The sequence below is a fragment of the Anolis carolinensis genome, chromosome 6, assembly GCF_035594765.1.
Source record: "Anolis carolinensis isolate JA03-04 chromosome 6, rAnoCar3.1.pri, whole genome shotgun sequence".
Classification (NCBI taxonomy): domain Eukaryota; kingdom Metazoa; phylum Chordata; class Lepidosauria; order Squamata; family Dactyloidae; genus Anolis; species Anolis carolinensis.
The window spans coordinates 56,232,786-56,256,995 of NC_085846.1; the positions used below are offsets into that span (position 1 = coordinate 56,232,786).

General features: G+C 38.3%; 1 protein-coding gene across 4 annotated transcripts in view; it reads left to right on the forward strand.

Moving 5' to 3' along the window:
• The window catches only part of amph (amphiphysin), a 114,447-nt gene that overhangs the window by 65,109 nt on the left and 25,128 nt on the right, over nucleotides 1–24,210 (forward strand). For all 4 annotated transcript variants that reach the window (XM_003222273.4, XM_062957630.1, XM_008112857.3 and 1 more), the window contains exons 4-12: nucleotides 4,252–4,346; nucleotides 8,128–8,223; nucleotides 9,847–9,954; nucleotides 12,175–12,260; nucleotides 12,817–12,892; nucleotides 13,988–14,070; nucleotides 16,559–16,700; nucleotides 21,547–21,675; nucleotides 23,310–23,417. In XM_003222273.4, the coding sequence (XP_003222321.2) occupies nucleotides 4,252–4,346; nucleotides 8,128–8,223; nucleotides 9,847–9,954; nucleotides 12,175–12,260; nucleotides 12,817–12,892; nucleotides 13,988–14,070; nucleotides 16,559–16,700; nucleotides 21,547–21,675; nucleotides 23,310–23,417 (923 nt within the window). The remainder of the gene's footprint in view (nucleotides 1–4,251; nucleotides 4,347–8,127; nucleotides 8,224–9,846; nucleotides 9,955–12,174; nucleotides 12,261–12,816; nucleotides 12,893–13,987; nucleotides 14,071–16,558; nucleotides 16,701–21,546; nucleotides 21,676–23,309; nucleotides 23,418–24,210) is intronic.

Here is a 24,210-nt window from a genome sequence, read left to right on the forward strand (position 1 = left end):
AGCATATCTTGATTGCAGTAAGGCATTTGACAAGGTCCCTCATGATATTCTTGCAAACAAACTAGGAAAATGTAAGCTAGGCAATGCTACTGTTCGGTGGATTTGTAATTGGTTAAGTGACTGAACCCAAAAGGTGCTCACCAATGGTTCCTCTTCATCCTGGAAAGAAGTGACTAGTGGAGGACTGCAGGGTTTGGTCCTGAGTCCAATATGGTTCGTCATCTTTATTCATGACTTGGATGAAGGTTTAGAGGTCATGCTTACAAAGTTTGCAAAAAACACCAAATTGGAAGAGATAGCTAATACTCCAGTAGACAGGATCAGAATTCAAAATGACTTTAACAGATTAGAGAACTAGGCCAAAGCTAACAAAATGAATTTCAACAAGGACAAATGTAAGATACTACACTACAGAAAGAAAATGAAATGCACAAATACAGGATGGGTGACACCTGGCTTAAAAACAGTACATGTGAAAAAGATCTTGGAGTCTTAGTAGACAACAAGTTGAACATGAGCCAGCAATATGATGCAGCAGCTAAAAAAAATCAATTGAATTTTGGGCTGCATCAGAAGGAGCATAGTGTCAGGATCAAGGGAAGTAATGGTACCTCTCTATTCTACTTTGGTCAGACCTCACCTGGACCTCACATGTGTCCAATTCTGGGCACCACAATTCAAGACAGATATTGACAAGTGGGAACGTGTTTGGAGAAGGGTGACTAAAATGATCAAATGTCTGGAAGCCATGCCAAATGAGGAGCGACTTGAAAAGCTGGGCCTGCAGAAGAGATGGTTGAGAGGTATATTTAAATAGACATGATAGCTATATTTAAATATGTGAAAGGGTGTCATAAGGAAGAGGAAGCAGGCTTGTTTTCTGCTGCTCTGGAGACTAGAACTCAGAGCGATGGGTTCAAATTACAGGAAAGTTGATTCCACTTGACTGTGATAGTGGGACTCTCTGCCTCGGAGTGTGGTAGAAGCTCCTCCTTTGGAGGATTTTAAAAAGTGGCTGGATAGCTATCTGTCAGGGGTACTGTCAAGAGTCAGACGCCAGTTAACATACAAAACAAAGTTTATTCCGAAGATAAGCCAAAAAATAACATAAACACAGGAAATATCCTTGAAACACTTCACTTTTCAGTGTTTCGAGAGTAGATTGGACAATAATAACTCAAAAACGAGCCACGCTAATTTCCCATGCTGGCATTCAATAAAAAACTAAATAACGCTTCAATTCAGCTTTGGAAAACAAATAGAGTTAATTGCTGGAAAATAAACAAACTAGGAAAGCAGTAAAGCTGCTTCCACGGTGCAGATAAGCTGAGAGCCTCAAAGGGATGATGAATAGCCGTCGTCAAAAGAATCCAAGGTCACGTCAGGAGGCAGCAGAAATTCGAAAGACAAACCAATAGTCAGAAGCCGGGAGTAGCCATCAGTCAGAGGGCGTAGACAGAAGCCAGGTCAAATTCAATCCAAAGTCCGAAGAGGGTGCAGTCATCCAAAACAGGTCCACGATAAGACACAGCGGGAGCCAAGCTAGATGATATCAGCAGATTCAAATCACAGTCCAAGTCCAGTCTTCATGGAAACACAGAGATCCCAATGGCGCCTCAGCAACACCTTGCCACACGCAAAGTGCAGTGGCCAAACATTCCCATTTTATTCCCCTTCCTCCTGGGTGACCAAACACTCACACCCAAACACCAGGTGTCCCAAATCTACTCAGAGTCTGAACTCCACACAGCTAGAGCTCGTGGATCTGGAGTACCTAGCAATTCGTCGGAGTCCCAATCATCCTGCCCACACTTAGCCTCATGAACACTTAAAGAACCATCCTCCCTTCTCCAAGCATCCCAATTGGGATCAGCTCCTGCAGAAACCCCAGGTTCAGAAGTATCCATAAGCCCCAAATCCCCAGACATCTCCGGTGGCTGTGCCCATTCAGTGCCCGCTTCCCCAGCCACCACCTGTTCCTCAGCATCCATCTCCCCATCTGAATCTTCCTCAGAAGATCCCCCATATAGCTCTCTAAGTCGCTTCCTGCGCAACTCCTCCAGTGAACCCTCATCATGAGGGTTTTTTCTTCCTCTTCGAATTCCATCACCATCAACCATAATCCCCGAAGGCGCAGTCACAACAGGTACTTTGTGCTTTTCCCGCATGGTTGGAGGTTGGACTGAATGTGATCCATATGATCTCTTTCAACTGTTTGATTATATGGTTCTATGACTGGATGGTCAGCCCAAGAGAAACACCACCAGTTTCCAGAAGCATGCTGTTTGAACTGTGTGTTTGTACCAATAAATGCCAATCCATTTGTTCATTATAGGGAAATGTAAAGCCGCTTGGTTGTGAACAGAGACAAGTTTTTAAATATATAAATCAAACAATACTTTGGTGAATTCTTGTATTTTTAAATATTTAAAAACGTAACTACTGTGGAACCTTGGAATAAAGGAGTTGGTTAGTACAATTTATAGTTATTTTTCTTCATGACTGAGCTGACTTTTTCTTCTGGTGCAAAATCTATCGAAATGCACTCAGTGTTGTTGATTTAATAGTCAGTGTGCTCTAGGGCTGAATTGTTCTTGCTCAGAATACATCAGGTGTGAATAGCAGAGCTTTTATATCTAGGATTTTGAGCAGCTGAGTAGACCCACTTTAATATAGTTATGCTCAGACATGTTTTCTCATACTTTTTGTTACCATTTTGCCCTAATGATTTGCAGTAAAGTGAAAAATTGGTCCTCTTCATGGAAGAAGGTATAATAAAAGCCATTGATGTGTAGTGTGCTCTGTTTCTACTACAACAATTCCATACTATGTTTTCTTTAGCTAACTATAGTAGTGGCAAAGATATAGAGCCAGTATGGTAGACTTTTCATTGTGTATACTGCATTGCTCTCTTTTTACACAGGTATTATCCTTATTTCTAAATGTGCATTTGTGCACATGCAGATGTTATCCAAGTCTCTTTTGTTCCGATGATATATTTCTTCTTTTTAACAACACATTATTTCTTTTAAAAACAAAAAGACATGTGAAATTTCTGTTAAACATTTATGTTTGAAATTATTTATTAATGTTAGACTTATAATGGCTATGAGTTCTCTTTGTCATATAATGTCTAATGTGTTTCCTTATTTACTTACATTATATATTAATTTTTGAAAGTGTTTATATTCTATTTGTTGGGGTATCTGAGCTGTTAGGCCCCAAAATAACCCTTGGTTAGGGTTATTCCACCAAAATATAGCAGAACATCAGTTCATAACCAGCAGTAACTTACATGTGGTGAGCAGAAATAGCCTTTATCCTTTTAGGATGGCTAAGGATTGTAGAGTCAATTTCAGGTTTCAAAGTTTTCCTCTGTTAAAATGAAATACAATCTGGTCTCTAACTACCTCTTTGATTACTAGAAACTTGACACAAGCAAAGGCTTGAGCACTGCAGGGGTGAACCCAACACTATTTTCATCTTTAAAGGGGCTCCCAGATCTCCTTATAGTCTAAATGCCAGCTTGTGGGGGATGAGGAGGAAAGCAAGTGTTCCTCATCCCACCTCTGTTTCCTTCAGGTGCATCTTTCCTGTAGAATGAATGAAGCTTGACATCACTTTAATTACCCTAGTTCAATGCTATTAAATCATGGGGGCTGTAGTTTTACAAGGTGTTTAGCCTTCTCTGCCAAAGAATGCTGCTGCTTCGCCAAACTACAAATTTGCCTAGCATTGAATCATGGCAATTAAAGCTGTGGCAGATCTGAAGGAAAAGAAATGGGGAAAAGATCCAGGCACAGAGCAGTGAAAAGTAGTGAGGGAAAATTGAAACAGGGAGCAATGGAAATTAATGGGAAGAGATCAAAGCAGGGAGCAAAGGAAAGGGATGGAGAGAGATTGAAGCAGGGACCAATGGAAGGGATGGGGAGAGATATAACCACACAGCATTAAGATTTCGTGGCAGGGTGGGAGAGGAGAGGCCCATTTGTAATTATAAGTGGTACATAAGTCAAGTGTTCTTAACTCAGGGACTGCCTGTAGTGATTATTCTGATGGAATGGCTGAGGGAGGGCCAAAGGCATCTAATCCCATCAGAGATGGTAGGACAACCCTGCTCTTAACCTTCTGCTGTCCAGCCTTCTGAAATGATGACTTCACAAATTATGGTTGTAAAATTCACTGTAATGGTAATTCATTTGTGACAGAATCAATTGTCAACAATGGCCTCTTTGTATTCCAACATTCTAGGCATGCAGGATGCGTCAAAGAAGCTTACAGAGTCTCTACATGAGGTATATGAGCCTGAGTGGTATGGCCGAGAAGATGTAAAAATGGTTGGAGAGGTAAGATTTTTAAAAAATTTAAGTCACTATACTACTAATCTCACTCTCTTGTGACTAACAAATATATAAAGAACTAGGACAAATGCATAACGGTAACTGAAATAAAAAAGGTTGTTCTGTATCTTCAGAATTAACTGTTCAAAGCAAACTTCCTCTTCCAGCTCATGAAAAGCCCATGAATTTCCACATAAGGAAATTCAGGAGCCAAGAAACTACAACTTGAAAAAAGTTACTTTTTTGCATTATAATTATCAGAAACTCATGCCTATTCCAAGAATTTTTTTTTAAAAAAAAATGCAATTATAAGAACCAATTAAAATCAATTAAGTTAACAATTGATTTGACCTTTCCTTAAAGCAAAATGGAATAACTTAGTTAAATTGATTTTTTAAACTTGATATTATTAAATTGGGTTTTCAGTATTAACCTAATTGCTAAATTATGAGACGAATTAAGTTATCGAATAATCCATTAAATTAAAGACTATGCTAAACAAATTATACATTTCACAGCTTGTTCTCTAATTAGTTCAGATGAATATAGGGATCCTTGCTTATTCTTGTTCCTGATTATACTATGATAGTTTAATTAATTCCAAGATTTAATCGATTTAAACAAGCACATATTCGAGGCAGTTTTGAAGGATCTTCATTGTACCCAAGTGGTCTTCTGGCATTCCTCACCAGGCATTACATAGGAACTCCACATCTATCCCAGAAAACTGAAGTTTGAAACTCTTATTTAGAAGAATTTTGGTGGGATCCATATGGAAATCAGTAAAATGAAGAAAAGGGGAGGATAAGAAAATGAGATTATAAAGAACAGAGAAAGGAAAAGGAAAAGAAGTGGGTTTGCTAGGGTTTATTTGAAATCCATGCTGATGTTTTCTCTTCTCCTAAACTCAGGGCAGGGATAAAGGCAGGTGAGAACTTATTGAAATCACAAGTGTCATTTTTCATCTTCAATCTTGATTTCACTGCAGTTGTTTAACTTAAATGGCACTTAAAACATAAGCTTTATAGAGAAAAAGTTTGTACTTCATTATCCAATGTATAATAATTGAGGGGTTTGAACATTTTCAAAATCCCCACCCTTTTGGGCCCAGGGAAAGAAAAGGAACAAAGCTCACAACTTCTGAGGATGCCTGCCATAGATGTGGGCGAAACGTCAGGAGAGAATACTTCTGGAACATGGCTATACAGCTCGGAAAACACACAACAACCCTGTGATTCTGGCCATGAAAGCCTTCGACAACACATTGAACAAAGCTTATTGGCTGCTTGTAGATAAAGTGGTCCTCTGTCATGTGACTGGAATATAAAGGGAGTGAAGTGAAATGGCTGTTACTAGATGACATGTGTATACGTATGTCACCTTTCCCAATGACATCACAAAGGGCAGCAGCCAATCAATTGATATCGCAGATGGACAACAGCCTTTGTGGTACAGACAGAAAGAAGGGCAGATGGACAGACAGACATACGTTTATAGATATAGATAGATATATAGATATACTTGGGGTCACGCAAAAAGTTCTCAAGCAGAAAGAGGTCATGAGCAGAAAAATTTAAACAGCTGTGCTGTAGGCTATATTTCAGAGGAAGGAAATATAAGCTCCCTCTGAATATTCCTTGCCTGCGAAAACCTTGTGAAATCCATAAGGTCACCATAAGTCAACAGACAAATTGAAGGCACATACACACAAACACATATCGTGCCTTACTCCAAGATGCAGAATGGCAATGCACAGTTCTTACCCACCTGTTTCATATTTACAAAAATATGTTGAGGTAGATTAAGTTGTTAGGGAGTGAATGTGCCTAAAATCACTGCATGAATGTCATGGCTGAGTGGGGATTTAGACTTGGCTTTTTCCTGTGCTTATTTCTAGTTTACAGGCAAACTGAGGGCACTAATACTGCCTTTAGGGATCCACCACACTCCATATTACCAGTTTTACTTTCCATAATCCCTGAGCGGAGAAGGCACATGTATTTATAATTTCTGAAGTGACTTAAAGAATGGCCTTGCATTGGAGCATCATCTGTGAATTTCAATTTAATTGGAAATGTAGTTTTAATCTGGTGTGACACAGTCCAATTGTGTCTTCTGCATCATTGCAGCAGCCCCTGCTATGAAGGTTTGAAGGCAAAAGAGTGTCAGTGAGCATTTCCAAAGGAGTTCACAAAGGACTGTGCAACAGCTTATGTTGACAATAGCCTTGTTTATCTAGTGAAGTAGTAGGAGCTCAAATCCAAATTCACAGTGACAAATGGAAAATTCAACTTCCTTGGTAAAATAAAATACTGTTCCAAATTAGAGTGTTTGATCTTAGATCTCTTATACTGATGATAAAATTCCCTATAATAGCATATACCATTTACTTTAATATATATATATATGCCTTTCCAGAAAGTGGGAAGGAGAGAAGTGTGTGCACAAATATGTGCATATGCAAAATTTGCTTTTGCATGGAGCCTTTGGAAAAAGAAGAGATCTGCTTCATGTTATGAAAAAATAATTTCTGTAGATCAGAAATATCTAATACCTCTTCACCAAGGGCTGCATCAGCCTTTTGGTTGCCGGTCCGGTTATAATTATAAGACTGTATAAATGTAACTATGTTGCCCTGGCATTGAAAGCCTTGTGGGCCACATAAAATGACATGGAGGGCTGGATTTAGCCAGTGGGCCTTGTGTTTGAAATGTGTGTTCTAGATGAAGTCTGGATTGGATTGTGGAATCTAGAATGCAGAGCAGTTTGGAAAGGGACCTGGCAAGGAAACTCCTTACTTTGAAGCTCATGTGTTGAGAGTGTGGGGAATGGTTTGGGAGACTGCACTAGTTTTGCACAAAGTCCCCAAGCTCAATTCCTTGCCATTCTAGAGGCTTTGGGCATATAGGCAATACCTACTCTTAATCCAGAAATGATTCCACACCACATTACTGGCCATTATCTTGCTTATTATTGGTGCAGAAAATCTAGAATTTGCTGGAATTTTGTTGATCCTGGGCCCACTCAATCATCTTAAACTGGAACAATTGGAGTATAATTTCCAGTTCAAATTATAATTCATCTGAACAGCAAGTATGCCCAAGCATTCAACCCTTTTCGTGAGTTGAAAAATTTTAGGGTGGTGGTGGTGGTGGAGGGGGGGGGGGTAGATGGATAGATGAGGATTATTCCAATTATGGTTAAATGCAGTGAATATTAAGGTCTGTGCTTAGCTAGAGAGATGACAAACCCTGGGGGATTCTTACTGCTGCTGTCATTATGTTAATTTTAAGTAGCAATAACCAGATTATTACCTATAAAGCCCTATACGCTTTGGGTCCAACCTATCTTTGAGACCGCATCTCTTTCTGTGAGCCTGGGCTTTGAGATCAACAGGTGAAGCCCTTCTCTTGGATCAGCCTTCAATTGGATTTTAAATTCTGGATCTCTTCCGGCAGGTCATTCCACAGTTGTGGGGAGGCTGGTGAAAAGGTCCTCTGGATGATGATCAAATTACACTAAATTCTTTCAAATCAAAGGGCTAAATCCAATTTCGCAATACTAGAGTGGACCTATTTAGTCAACAGGACTTGTTAAGTCACTGCTTATATAAGTCCTGTTAATTCAATATGTTTACACGGGTCCCATATGATCAAAAATTGTTTTGCATATTTTTGTCAAAAAAAATCCTTACTTCCAAGTAAATATGGCTGTTTTGAGTAATGGTTTTAATTGTATTGTTTTTAATCTACATTGTCAGTTTACTTTCTCTTATTTTTCTTCTTAGAAATGTGATGTGCTTTGGGAAGATTTCCATCAAAAGTTGGTAGATGGATCATTATTGACCTTGGATACATATCTGGGACAGTTTCCTGATATAAAGGTACCACAGTGTCTCAGTATATATTAGCATATATTGTTGACAATAGAAACAGAAATACTGTACATGAGAGAGCAGAGTATCATGCACATACACCCTGATGTGTATCACATGTATGCATATCCATAAGTATGCTTTTGTTCAATTGCTGTCCTTCTTCCATGTTGGAAAATGTAGAAGGAAAGCTCTAAATTTCTCTCTCTGTGGACTCCCGCTAAATAGCGCACAATTATCTTTTGGTCCATAAATGCCATGCCATTTATCACCTGATCTATAAAATCATTTCAAAAACATGATCCAGATCAAACATGGAGCCATCTGGCATTTTTGTATTGTTATTGTCATTGTTTTGAATTTTAGTCTCACTGCTTCTGGCACATCAAAATCTGCATTACATCTAGATTCATTGGTACAGAATGATTCTTCTTTAATGTAGAATATTATAAGTAGGAGTTATCTTGAGTAGCACTATTTTAAGTTTCTCATGTTTTAAAAGTTTTCTGGAAGGGCTTTCTTGGAGCGAAAATGGGTACTAGAAGACAGATGTTTCAGATATTTGACCTACTGGGATTGTTTTCAAACATTGGTCAGCCAAGCCAAATCAGGATTGCCCTGAATAGCTATGTCAGCTCTGGCCAATGTGTTCCCCTGGCGTACAGACTGGTGTACATGGATTTTTAGTTTAGTTTGGTTGGGTTACTGACCTTTCTTGTAAACTCTTCTATTTGAACCCCGATCTTGTTCAGATGTAGAAAACATTCCTAGTTAAATTTATTTATTTATTTATTTATTTATTTGCGACATTTATATACCGCCCTTCTCACCCCGAATGTCTTTTCCTGTCTGCTGAAATTTTGCAGCTGCTGTCTTTCAGTTCACGTTCTGACTTTTTTGTTTTGTTTTCTTTTATGCTCTTTATATTTTTATGTAACTTGTTATAATTATTTTTTTCTATCAAAAGAAATGATGTCAGTTATATTACTGCTAAAACTACTAATAATATTGTAAGAGAAGCCAACTTGAAAGCACACAAGAACAAAAAAATCATCTTCATAAAAAATTACAAAGCAAAATCTTGAAATGCTCTGCTGAAATTAAATCTTGATACATGCAAGACAGGTCATGGGTCATTTTAATAAGAGGCCCATTGGGAACTGTGGCAGCCTACTTTATTAATTAACCAAACTACAAACACATGTGAACATTAGAATTTAATTATTCTTGCTCCAGTGCTGAAGATACTGTTAGGATTTTCCCAATTATACATAGCATAGAATTATCTGATTTTTGTCTCTTAAGAATAGTTTCAAAGTTGTTATTTAAAAAAAATATTATCATGTATTCAGTGAATCTGTTATGAAATGTAGAAACCTAGCCTTTCAAATATTAATGAAAGAAAGGAATGTGGGGTTTGAAACTCTTATTTAATAATGAGTCTCTATTTAAAAAAAAAAGAATTAAAGCTAATGAGGTTTTATTAGACAATTCCTAATAGTTCAGTGGTAGGAGAAAAGGAATATAGGTAGAAATATTTTAAAGAAAAATAATTCCAGAACCTTAAAAGCTATACTAAATTTGAATGCACAAGAAGAACTGTGCGTTTGATTTTGGTCTCACTATTTTCAGAATCGTATTGCAAAGCGGAGCAGGAAACTGGTGGACTATGACAGTGCAAGGCATCACTTGGAAGCTTTGCAGAGTTCAAAAAGAAAAGACGAAGGCAGAATTACCAAGGTAAGGTGTTTTTTGAGATTATGATCATCTTTGGAATTGCTGGGTATGGGTGAAATTATACTCTATCCAGTGCTTGTTGTAGCTACTTTTTTATTATTGTCTTCCTGCAATAAAAACATCACTCTGTGAAGGGTGTAGTACATATAATATATATTATATGGCAAGTATGATCTGAGATTTGCATAGAGTTTATCTGAAGACAGGTCTTTAATGGACTTCCTTAGAAGATGGGAATGTTAGTGTTCCTATCTGACCTTCGTGATTTTCTTTTCTTTTACAGGAATCTAGTTCTGACCTTGATCCAGTTTAAACAGGGGTGGGCAAAGTGTGGCCTCTGGGACCCAGATCAGTTCCTTCAACCCGCCCCCCCTTCCAATTTTTTTAAATTGATGCATAATTTTTCAGATTGTGTGTAGCAAGCCTTTATTTATATCAAAACATACAGGCATTCCCCCAGTTACGAACAAGATAGGTTCTGTAGATTTGTTCTTAAGTTGAATTTGTCTGTAAGTCAGAACAGGTACATTTTGTAAGTGTAACTCCAGCAAATCACACACACACACACACACATATATATATATGGTGTGCAGTTCGGTTAGACCCCGTGCCATTTTCGATGTTCGGATCCCCCCCCCCCCCCCGATCTATTTTTCAGTTTGGCAGCTGAAAGATCTGAGAAGATCGACCCATTGGCAGCAATGGGGAACTTATGGGGCTCCCCTTTCCATCATTTTAAGGCATCAGTCTTAAGAAACCATTGCTTCTGGGATCAATAAGACCTGAGTTGAGGCATCAGGCTTAAGAAACTACTGTTTCTGGCATTCTTTCATTTAATCTCCTTCAGCTAGATCTGAGTTAAGGCATCAGGTTTAAGAAACCACTGTTTCTGGTGTTCTTTTCTTTAGTCTCCTTCAGTTAAGGCATCAGGATTAAGAAACCATTGTTCATGGCGTCCTTTCCTTTAATCTCCTTCAGCTAGATTTGAGTTAAGGCATCAGACTTAAGAAACTACTTTTTCTGGGATCCTTTCCTCTAATATTCTTCACCTAGACTTGGGGAGGAATTGAATTCTCCCTGTGGGGACTCAAGGGTGTCAGGCTATCCTCTCCCTTTAACAAACCACCCCAATATTTAAACAAACACCCCCCCCCCCAAATGTCCTTTCACAGCCCATAAATAAAATTGCAAAGGAAAATATTGGAATTGATTCCAAAAAGCAAGATCCTAAGAGCAACAAAGGCACTGAGATAGAACATGGAGCACTTGAGCAGCTTTCTTTTGGTTGGCTCAGGCAGGCAGCAGGGCTCACAACCCCACAGGAAAACCCGTGCATGTGTAGCACCAGCTGCCTCCCTCTCTGCACTCCACCTGCACTCCAATGTAGCTGAAAGAAATTAAAGGCAACAATTTTTGGCTGGTCAAAAGAGCTGAAAGAACCGGAGCCCATTTTGAAAAATATATAACATAGGGAAGGATTAACAGTCCTGCAGTTTTTGTTTTGCTATCTTTGCCCCTGTTCAGAAGATTTCATCTCACTTTCTGTCTCAGTGATAATTGAATTTTGAAAAATTTGGCTTGTTGTGGAAACAAGGAATGGTGATAAAGCTTTAGTAGAGACACCTTTTCCCCATGATTCCTTTTCCAGGAGTGAATTTCCCTTCTAAGGGGTAGATTTCTTTCACTTCATATTGTCTCATCCTTGTTCCTAACTATGAGTCGTTTGTAAGTCAGATGTTTGTAATTCAGGGACTGCGTGAACCCCACAACCCACGAACACCTAGAACTATACAGTACTATACAATACCTCAAATGCCCCTGATTTGTGTAAATGTGTAAAATATCCACTAAGTGGCATGCAACACCATTTTTATGACCCCAACATTGAGCTAAGTGGCTGGGACTACAATCGCCCCTCAGTTCTTCACTGCTGCCACTCTGTATGACAGCTCACAGGTGTACTCACAACTAAAAGGCTTAGTAAAAAGATTTCCATTAGCAACCTTTTTGTGTTTGTGAGATCATTTTTGTGATAAACATTATCTATGTGTACACTGCAATCCCAACAACAGTTGGAACCTGAGTGACAGTAATTAATGAAAGAACCAGCTCTGTCTTCATACTTCCTAGCTAGACTTGAGAAAATTTATCTGAAAAGACCCACCTGAAATCATATGTTCCTGCAGTTTCTAAAGAAGTGTTTGTCTGTCTGTTGTGTTCTAGGCCGAAGAAGAGTTTCAGAAAGCACAGAAAGTATTTGAAGATTTTAATACTGATTTGCAGGAAGAGCTGCCATCTTTATGGTCAAGGTAAATGCAGTGATGTACTTCACATTTTCACAGTGCCTTGAAATGTTAGTATGTCTTAACAATGAGAGTTATGTTACTGAGATATACCACATATAATCCCAAAATAAAATGGCTCAAGATTTTGGGAACCAAAAGGTGCCCCTCTAAAATCCAGTACCACATTCATGTAGGACTTAAGATTCTTAGACGCCGACTTGCAGAATATGGATTATGAAGTCACAGGAGCAAATCTTGAATTTGCGTGGTCAAGTTATTGCCATGTATTTTGTCATACAATCATTTGTCGTGTACATGGAGTAGTTGTGATGGGTGTGTTTAAAGAGGAGAGACCTCTCTTTGCAGAGGGTGGGTCTATTGTTAGTTGTATTTTATGTCTGCAACATTCCTTTTTACATTTCTAGAATTAACACAGTGCATGTACTTAAATGCAGAATAATTTCCCATGAACAACATATGGGAAAATAATAGCTTGTTTAATTTTTTAAAGGAAAATCATGTTTCATTTTTGCCTTTCTTTTCACAACATTTTCATTTCTGCCTTGTTATTCCTACTTAGGCGAGTTGGCTTTTATGTGACCACATTCAAAAATATTTCTAGCCTTGAAGCCAAATTTCACAAAGAAATCACTTTGGTGAGTAAAAGTAAAGTTGGGGTGGGTGGGGGATAGCTGGAAGTTTTGAACTAAGTTTTTTTAAAAATCCAGATACAAAAATGTAAACATTGTAGTTTTGTCTGATATATTCCCTTTCCCTTATCAAAATGCTAATTTCTCGCTATACAGTACTTAACTCTACTGAATGAAACTACAGGCAATCACCATCCCTGAGCAAATTGGATTCTGAGGTTTTAGCAAGACTTTCTGTTGAGGAATCATTTCAATTCAGTAAAATTATTGTGAGTTTTTTTTTATGCCTAAGATTGAATCAACACCTTGGTTGCAATAGTAAGCATTAGGGGTGTGCAATTCCAGTGAACCCCATGCCATTTTTTACTGTCCAGATTTTGCTGCTCTCCTTTCCATTTTTTGGGAGCTTCCCGAATTTGGGAGGGCAAAATACCGTTTTCGATCCGGCAGCCCAAAAATCCATTTTCGCTCAGGGAAGATTCGGCCCATTGGCAGCAATAGGGAAACTCCTGATGTTCCCCTTTTTGTCATTTTTAAGACTATCGGGATAAAAAACTGCCCCCCCCCCCCACAAACGTTTCCGATTTTTTTCCCAAGCCTTCCTGTCTCTAGGTAGGATACAGATGGACAATCTGGGTTTATGCACGTCTTTGTGCACAGGCTGTACATACGGAGCAGACTTGGGGTACATCTACACTAATCATTTGTCAGTGTAGATGTGGATCATCTATATGCTGGAGGGGGCTAATCTGGAATAACCTGGCAACCTTGCCCCAAGTTAACTAAAGTGGGGGAAATCCTAAATCCTGGGGCAGGAACAGGATAAAACTGTTCTGACAACTATTCTAAATGCCACATCCCACCTGTGATTCTAAAACACAATCCATTTTGAGCGATGTTTATATTGGGGAGGGGAGTGAAGAATTGAAGAAATACAGTATTACATATGGAACTTTACAGATTTTGTGTGATATGTTTGATTGTGATAATATGCCATTTTAAAAAGAGTGGTTCTTCTGGGTCCCATTATGGTGGGAAATTGTGATTTAAATATGTGTTTCCTCTCCAATGACATTATTAAGATATCTTTTTGATCCCCAGCTATGCCACAAACTTTATGAGGTGATGACAAAACTTGGAGAGCAGCACGCTGACAAGGCCTTCACCATTCTTGGAGCCCCTAGGTAAACCATTGCTTATTATACTGCATATTACTACAAATCCTACGCCACCAATGATAGGGTCTACAGTTTTGATCTTGGATTAAATGGCATTTTATGAGCATGTATCTGAAATAATTTTATCCCCTTATCCTTAACCAGAGCAGCAATGAAAAGTCTAAGAGAAGTGTATGCTGAAAGGTAGATAAGAAGGCATGTTTGAGAAAGTTCTTTAAATGTGTCTTTTAAAAACATTTAAAAATAATTATTGATATAAGAACTTATACAGTTAATACCGATATGCAATGTATCACATATAAATAACCCCACAAGATACATAGAATTAGCACAAGAAGAAGTGCAGAGAACATAACATCCTTCAACATCACCCAGACTACAGTATTTAACTGTTAGGAAGTCAATCTTGCCATACGTTACTGTGTGAAACCTATGGACATATGTAATTATTTTATATATAATAAATTTTTCATGCAAGTACATAGCTTTTGCATAAGGGCTAGAGACAAGTGTCTGTTTTACCATATTTTATGCAGACTCTCAGATTTTGTGTCTTCTCTCAAATATAGTATCTGTAGTGAAATAGAACAGAAGGGAAAGAATGTGTTAATGTCTCCTTCTTTATTTCTTTAAAAAATATATTTCTACAGAAAGAGGTGGTGAGTGAACATTAAGATGTCTCCTAATTTTAAAATAGTTGTTTTGTTTTAGTGTTGAACATGATTGAGGTCTACTCAATCATGTCTTTCTTTTAGTTCTCCATATGATGCTGAAGCCCAAGTCTCATATTTTGGTGTAGAATGCTTAATAGACACAAATCTTTTCAAAATACACTGCTGTTTTTTATTTGAATCATAGACCTCAGCTGTTCTTAGACAGCAAAGTGATTCCTAGATGCTGAATTTCCCACAATATTTGTTTAGAAAATAAATCAAGTCTGTGGATTTTGTCCAATGTTTTTAGTAGGTTCTATTGTTGAAGAAATTATTCTTTTACTATGTATATGATAGCAGTGAGATACATATTGTAAGTATACATGATGACTAAGGCAAACATAACAGAAAAAGATGTGAATGGACACACAAACACTAATAATAATTAACTAGCTTATGTACCCGGCGATGTCCGGGTTTGGTGTTTGTAATGATAAATATTAGAAATAATAATTGTTGGGTTTTGGGATTTATAAATGGTCTGATCAGAAACACATATGGCTCTCTGGATGTAGGACACACACGAGACTTTTGATGTGAGTAGACTACAGCTCTCATCGTCCTCCCTTGAATCCCTCCTAAAACCTTGCCAGTATTTTAAATTGGATCATGATGGTTATGTGTGCCGTCATCAGTGTGGTTCATAGTACTCTCTGGATGTGGGTGAACTACAACTTCTATAATTCTGGGTCAATTCCCCCAAACCCTGTCAGTATTTAAAGTTGGTCTTGATGGGTATGTGTGCCAACTTTGATCCAGATACATCGTCAGTGGAGTCCATAGATGTGGCTGGACTACAACTCCCAGTATCCTGTATAAATACCCCCAAACCCAACCAGTATTTTAAGATGGTCATGATGATGTATGTGCACCAAGTTTGGTCCAAATCTATCATCGGTGGGGTTCACAATGCTTTCTAGATCTCAGAACCATCTTGGAAAATACATATAAACATAGATACATAGATAGATACAAACATATATACACATTTTCACTTAGATAGATAGATAGATAGATAGATAGATAGATAGATAGATAGATAATTTAAAATCACGATGCTGGGGAAAATGGAAGGAAAAAGAAAGAGAGGCCGACCAAGGGCATGATGGGTGGACGGTATCCTTGCAGTGACTGGCTTGGCCTTGAAGGAACTGGGGGTGGCGACGGCAGACAGGGAGCTCTGACATGGGCTGGTCCATGAGGTCACGAAGAGTCGGAGACGACTAAACGACTGAGCAGCAGCAAAATCATGTTAATTAAGGAAATGAATAAAACTCAGAAATGCATGGAGTTAAATACTGTCAGTCACTTCAGTGTGATTGTATCTCATGAAAAGTGGGGGAAAGTTATCTTATTGGGTAATTCATAAAATTCACCTGGGGATGCTGATGCTCTACATTTTAAATGTAAACCAAGCAAGCATTTTATAAATCTCTTTGCTTAACTAACAAGGATACAGCCATGTGAAACAAGGTATGATTTGTATTAGGATTACTTTATATACAGCACTGTGTCTTTAAGGGAAAAAATATGATTGAAAAGATTATAAGATGGTCCAGAAAATTGAATCTTTATCATTTAAAGAACAAAATTGCTATCAAATAAATATTTGGTCACCAGGATTTAATCTGTCCTGCATAAAACATAAATGCATCATCCATCGTTGGAAATCTAGAAACATTGAAATGTTGTGGATGACCCATGTGGATGCTGAAAAGCAATTTGATATAGGAAAGCCACTGTTTTATGTATTATAAAATGATGTTTTCCCATTTCACTAGTGACTCCGGTCCACTCCGCATTGCAAAAACTCCATCTCCACCTGACGAGGAATCACCTCCACTGAGTCCAGAAGCGAGTCCGAATCATACACTGGCAGCACCAGCCTCTCCAGCACCAGCACGGCCTAAATCCCCCTCACAGGTAAGACAAGCAGAATTAGGGGAAAATTATGGGATATCCGTGTTACAATTTGAGTTTTGGTTTAGGTTATTTTTGATATAAAGTAGAGATACAGTTCCTGAAGTATGTCTTATGTGAAGGGCTTCCATAAGACGTATCTTGATTTTTATAAAATATATCTAGGAAATAAAAGACTGCAGGAGGACTAGAACACCTTAAGATAAAACCTCACCTGGATGCTGGTAACCCACCCTGGCCCTGCAGACTGCTATAAATTATTTTATAATTTTTATGCATTTTAGTTGTTTAGATTTTATTATGGTGTAAATGTGTCTGATTAGAATTATTATGTTTTATTTAATTACTTATTTATTTTTGGCTAATTGTTATAAGTTTTTACTGAACTTGTTTTATGTATTGTCTCGATTTGGTTTGTTTCATTATTATGACACTGAATGTTTGCTACTTCTGTTCAGAAACGGCAGAGTCCCTTAGGGGAGATAGGGTGGGTTATAAATAAAGATGATGATGATGATGATGATGATTTATTACCACCTTTCTTATAGGAAACATTAATTTTGTATTAGAAAAAGCTTCTGTTTGTAAATGCAAATACTTTTAAATTACAATTTTAGATAATAAATTATAGTTTCATGTGCTCTTCCAGTATCTAAATCATTCATATTTCAGGATTAGAATGACAAATATTCACTATCCATCATCATTCAGTAGGCTTGTGCATGGATCTGTTTTAGCCGTTTTCCTTCGACCAATCTGGCTTCTTCAGCTTGGTTGGATGGCCGCAACAGCACAGGCCCAGCCATCATGGTTTCCCGTCCATAATGGGATCATGTGGCAGTCAATCATGGGTCCTCCTCCCCTTTTCAAGAGCATGTGACATGCAAAGGTGCTGCCATGTGCTCCTCCTCGCATGAGGTTTCCCTGTGAGCCCTGCCTATTGAAGTAGAAGAACGCAGTGACATGTCTTACGCAAGCTGTGTCTGCTTCCTTAACCCCGTTGCTGAAACCCAGGCTCCCTTGAAGAGAAAAAAGGAAAAGGCCCCAGCATGGATGCTTCATTGACATCTTTGCTGAAACCCAGGCTTCCTTGAAGGGAAGAAAGGAAAGGGTCCCAGGAATGGAAAGGGGAGTCTCATAAGTTCCCCGTTGCCACCAATGTGCCAGATCTAGTTGTATTTTTCGGCTGCGGAACTAAAATGGCTATCCGGCTACCTGCCCTTTTTTGGGAGGCGTGCAGAAATGGATATGGGAGTCTACTGGTATCCAGCCAGCTGAAATGGATTGAGGTTCAGCCAAAATGCACAAGCCTATCATTCAGCAATCATATTTATTCATGTGTATTTCAGCTCCAAGTTAAACATATGATTGAATTTATGCTTAGCTTATGTTACTGGATATGTCTGTGCATTTCTACCTCCTCTTTTCTCTCTTTTTCTTTTCTCTCTTTTAGTTATATTTTAAAAAGACAATTAAATAATCTTCATTCTAAAAAAACCCTTAGACTTGAAATCTCAAATTGTGTAATGTTACATCGAAAACCTTGGTGTTCACTAGAGAATGCCCTCTTCAAATTGTAAAGATTAAATATGGTTCCATTTCAAACAAAGCTATTCACAGGCAAATCAAAATGCAAATGCAAAAGGAGGAAACCATTTAGAAGCTGCTGTGATTAACAAGGCTGCAGCTGCTTGAAACAACCTATCTCTTCATTTGGAGGAATTCACATGTAATTAGTGTCATTTAAGCAGTCATCTGTCTATCCAAAGTTTGCACCATACTTTTTTCTCTTCATAAAATATATACGATCGAGGTTGTTTGGTCAAGACTGGTAGAACAGAAATGAATCTGAAACAGGCTTTGCAGTACAGTACAAGGACTTGCACATGGATGACTTTTTCAACTAGAAACAGGATTTAGTTGCTAATAAATGTATAAGTCATCATGTTTCCCAAGGATCAAAATTGTGCAATACATCATTTTGGTGTAAAACTAATTATTCTTCATCCAAGGCTGGATTGAACTGGATTATATAGCACTTCAGTGCAGTTCAAACTGCATTATATGCCAGTGTAGAAGGGGCCTATGACTCTGTTTTTTCTGACATCCAAATTAGCTTAAAATGTATATACTATGTCAAATGGTCTCTTGCTCCACCACTTCCTTCTCTGGCCTCCTCTCTCTTTCTTCTCTGCCCCCAAAACTGCCAACCACAGTCAAATGGACAGGCATACAACTCAGGATTAAAAGGCAGAATACAAACTGAACACATTTTGAATATGTTTTCAGTTCCAGAAGTGAACTGAATTTGCAGTCCTTTTGCACAAAAGTACAATCTTGCTTGACCCAAGCTTTCTTCATTTCAGCACCTTAATTTACGTGGAAAAGGACATTTGGCTACTAGTGAACAGATAAGGATCAGAAACTCTTGCTAATCTATTGTAAATCACCCAGTGATCTGCCAGTAAACCCCCTGCCCACAATAATAATATAGTAGTAGTAGTAGTAGTAGTAGTAGTATTAATAATAATACTGATAATAGTAATTTATTTCCCGCCACTCCTTGCTGATCAATGTGGGATACAACATGATTAAAACAGTGAGATAAAACAAAACACTATTAAAATACATGTAACAAATATACACAGGTAAAATACAGATTAAAATTGCTAGGTACAATTTTCCAGAGTCAGCACCACCGAAAAAAGAAGGAAGAATCAAGGATGCAGGGCAGTTGTGCTGCTGGAAGCTAGAAGATGTGAAGAGGAAAAGAAGGGTGGAGCTTATCAGTGCGGTTCTGGAATTATAAATACTAGTTTTAAAGCAACACTTTTTCACCATCAAGCACCATTCAACAACTTTATTCCTTTTCAAAATAAAGGACTCTTTTAGCCCTCTTACGATTACTATGGTAAAATCTCTGACAACCGAATTAAAGGCTGCCAGCTGCATCTGGCATCATTCCAAGCCCTGGATTTACCATGGCTATTTTTATCCCTTTGATATAAAAAGAATATAATTTCTTTTCCTGCAGGGTAAATGTGATTTGATTTCTTTTGTCATGGGCTCTCTGTTAGCCTGTATGAAATGTGTTGGCACAGCATGCCCCTTGCAGCTGGAGAGATAGTGGCTTGAGTGATGGCAGGCGGACAACGTGTATAATTATTTTTGATCCTGCAACAAATCTGGAGTGTGCAAAATATTCTATTAGTATATTTGTATCAAATGTTGCCATTCTTAGTCTTTAATTAGTTATTCTTCTACAGTCAAGAGGGTTGCCATCCTTCAATGCTGATGTTTTTATAGAATTTTATCTCATAGACATTATCTTGTTCAGAAATACCTTAGTTTGCTAATAAGATAACTAAGCTGGAAAAATCTTCAGAGGGGCAGATTTGAAAATGCCCTGTTGTGTATGGAAGGTCTCCTTCCATGAACAGAGGATGATTTAATTCAGCAGGAGATTTCTCAAACAAAAAGGCAAAGGCAATATTCCCCAATTCCCTATAAAGTGCATTTTACCACTGTTTGAAGGCATATCAGAGTTCCCACAATGCGCTGCCTCATGCACAGAGGAAGAACTTTTAAAGCTGCAGACAATGTGGTCGCTGTTGCCTGTTTTTGGTCTAAAACTATTTAGCAGCTTGTGATCCCCTTATTTTATAATTTAAAACTTATCTATTTAATCAATGCGTTTGACACGAAATCAATAAAAAGAGTTTGAGGATAAATTTTCTGGGAGTTTCCAGGGGGAGAATTGAGAGGAAATGGCTTATTTTCATTTGTGGGAAGTTGGGAACTGAAGATCTAGTTCTCTAAGCAGAATTATGATCACATCTCTCTGATCCACTGGAACATGTTTTATTGCCATAGTGATAAGAATGTGAATAGATTTTTTTTATTTTTAAAAGCTACATATATTAATTCACATGTATATTAAAATTAATGATATAAAATATTCATATTTTCTTTTGGCATTGAAAAGAAAGGTTATCTTGACATATCAAGAAACCCTGTTGAGAAAAAGGTCAACTGGAACTTTTGAACAAATAATGTTCAAAAATTATACACACACACAGATACATAAATACTATTTTTTTCTCCAAAACATTATTATAAAAACCTGTTTTTATAATAAAGCATAAAATGTAAAAAGCATTGAAGAACTCAAAATTCCACATAGAAGGAAGAAAAAAAATGGAAATTCTTTATTCTTGCATGTAAGAACAAAATAAGATAAAAATTTAAATTTCTATTAAAAAGAGACCTTGTTCCTCTACAGCAGTGGTTCTCAACCTGTGGGTCCTCAGGTTTTTGGTCTACAACTCCCAGAAATCCCAGCCAGTTTACCAGCTGCTAGGATTTCTGGGAGTTGAAGGCCGAAATATCTGGGGACCCACAGGTTGAGAACCACTGCTCTACAGAGTAGTGGCCTGGTTTATGGCATTTCCCCCTTGCATTCAATTCACAAGAACAGAACTTTCCTAGCTCCTCTTTTTTCTGCAGTAGATACAGTAGCCTTGGGACTGAGGTGGGAAATGGGAAAATCCTTTCATCTGAAATGAAATAGATTTCATATCTGCTCCCTCCCTCCTTACTTCCTTCCATCCATTCATCCACATCTTCATTGTTTTTCAGTGCACTAGGACAATATTTGGCCTTAATTAGGGTATACCTATAAACATAATTGAGGATAACTAATTTCAATCCCATTGATGTCATGTTGCCTCATTTAGAATGCTGAAATTCCTAGGTGTCCCAGCCATCGGGGGGGGGGGGGGGGGAGGGGTAGCACTTTCCCAAATCAATTCTTCTCATAATATACTTGCATGCACTTTTCTTTGTTTAGCTGAGGAAAGGGCCTCCTGTCCCACCGCTTCCAAAACTCACACCAACGAAAGACCTGCAGCAGGAGAATATTATTAGCTTGTTTGATGACAACTTTGTTCCAGAAATAAATGTGACAACTCCTTCACAGGTAAGTCAAGGGCTGACTCAGCCTTCTATTATTTGGTTCCCTTTGGGTGCCCTCTATCATCCCCACTAACACAGCCAAGGTTGGGGAGATGATGGACATTGTCTAAGAAGAGGGCCAGGTAAGGAAAGGCTGGAAGGCGTTATAGACTTCAGTTTCTAATGCAATCAGTTGGTTTAACTACAGGTCCTTCCATTTGTTTCCAGTGGTGTTATAGGGAAATTCTCGTATATGCTATTAGTGTATGCTAGATGGTGAATCTGTACTATGACACTTCCTTAACTTTTTGTCTGAGCAAGAATTTGAGCCTATGGCAAGATTGTCAGAAACCGACATGACTCCTGTAGCCTCATCATTAGTCATATGGTGAAATTGCCAATGGATATGGGGAAAGGGCCACATGGTGAAACTGCTAATTAATATTAAACATTTACCATTGAGCAGTTGCCAAATTTGTATTGAGAAAAATAAAATATAGAGATTTATAGAAAATATATTCAGCATAGTGTAATATGCTAATATACTTCTGTTCTCTGAGTAAAATCAAAGGCTGCTATTCTTACAGAGGGACTTTTGATCCACCGAAAACTGAAAACCGAAAAGAGATTCTACCTAAACATTAGGAAGAACTTCCTGACTGTCAGAGCAATTCAACATGCTACCATGAAGTGTGTTGGAGTCTCCTGTGGAGGTTTTAAAGCAGAGACTAGATGGCCATCTGTCAGGAGTGTTTGATTGGATGTTCCTGCATGGCAGGGGGTTGGATGGCCCATTCATCATTGGCTATGCATCTTAGGTAGCTTGATTTCCCAGCTCTGCAACATCTGGAAGGCTACAATATTCCCAACCCTAGTCTAAATAGGGAGAATTGGGGGAAATCATCTGCCTCTGCCTTAAATTAGGAGCGAGTGGTAGTGGATTAAAGACTTATGTGAAGTGAATGGCAGCATTGGATACTACTTTAGATTGGTATCTCGTTATTTTTATCTGTGATGCAGGAGCGGCCCTAGGTTTTTTCAGTATGTACGCAAACCTAGGGCCGCAGTGCCCCTCCCCCCCCCCCCCCCCCCGAAATTACGCCGCACGCAAACTTACCACCGGCGGCGGCAACCATTGGGTCGCTCGCAGCGGAACAAGGAAGTACTTGCTATTCTTGCGAGATTTCGTGAAATCTCATGAGAATAGCAAGTACTTCCTTGTTCTGCGGCAAGCGACCCAATGGTTGCCGCCGCCGCTTCGAGAGCGCCCAGCAAGGCCTGTGCCCGAAGCGGTGGCTTCATGGGCCTCCATTAAGAACCGGCCCTGCTGTGATGTACATTGTGCGTAAGCCTTAGTTCCCTGAAGGCACAGGATCCCATTTGAACTTGAAACCTAAACAGCATCAGTGCTGTCTAGTATTTGGAATATGAGGTGCTGTAGGAACTGGCACTATTTAATGTTTGTTACTTAAGAAAAATTCTAGGAAATTAATGGGATGCTATAAGTCAGCAGGCAACATGAAGGCATTTTGCTTTGATATTGTACAATGAAAGGTTAACTTGAATGCAGCAAACTGAGAAATTTGAAAAAAAGATATTTATGATTTTTCAAAGTGATCGTAAAATATTGTGTTTTTTTTTGTTTTGTTTTTTTGACAGAATGAAATTCTCGAAACTAAAAAAGAAGAGTCTTTGTTAGATTTGGACTTTGATCCTTTTCGACCTGATGCTGCACCGACTGTGGCAGCCCCTTCACCAATGTCTCAGGTACTTTTCGGGATTTTCAAAAATATGTAGTACACTAGATATGCCATAATCAATGCTGTGTTATGACACCATTTGACTGAAGCACAAAAAAGTATGAAAATTTAAAAACTCGGGTTTAATACATTTTGTAAGAAAAGCATGTTTTGGCATTGATTACAGTAACTTGCATATATGTGGTCAGTGTCTTCTGAAGTACTTAGATTCAAGTAAGAGTGAAGTCCAAGATGGGACTTCTGGAAGTTGACCATAGTGTTATGTTGGAGGCATAGAGAGAACTTTTCACATTGTCCATCTGAACCTTTTTGTGGCATGCCTTGGCCAAAACCCCAGGATATTGTTCATTTCAGATAAGAAAAATAGGGTTCCAAAATGTATTATACAAAGTATCCTGGAATGGATACCGATATGTGGATCTACTCTATTGCCCTTGAATATCCTTCATGTTATGAAGAACATAGTAGGTGTTTCATGCACGGAATAGGCCAAAAGTCACAGAGGTGTCTCATGTTTTAATAACGTTTGGAAAAATTTTTAAAGGATTTTTCATGTAATGTAATTTTATTTCCTATAATAATACACACTCAGTCCCCAAGTTACAAACATCTGACTTATATAGTTACAAATGAGGATGAGACAACAGGAAGTGGGAGGAAATTGCCCCTTGGAAGGGAAATTCACTCCTGAAAGAGTTATCATGAGAAAAGGTGTCTCAAGTCAACTGAAGCTTTATGACCAATCTTTGTTTCCACGACAACCCAACATTTTAAAATTCAGTTGTCACAGGAACAGAAAG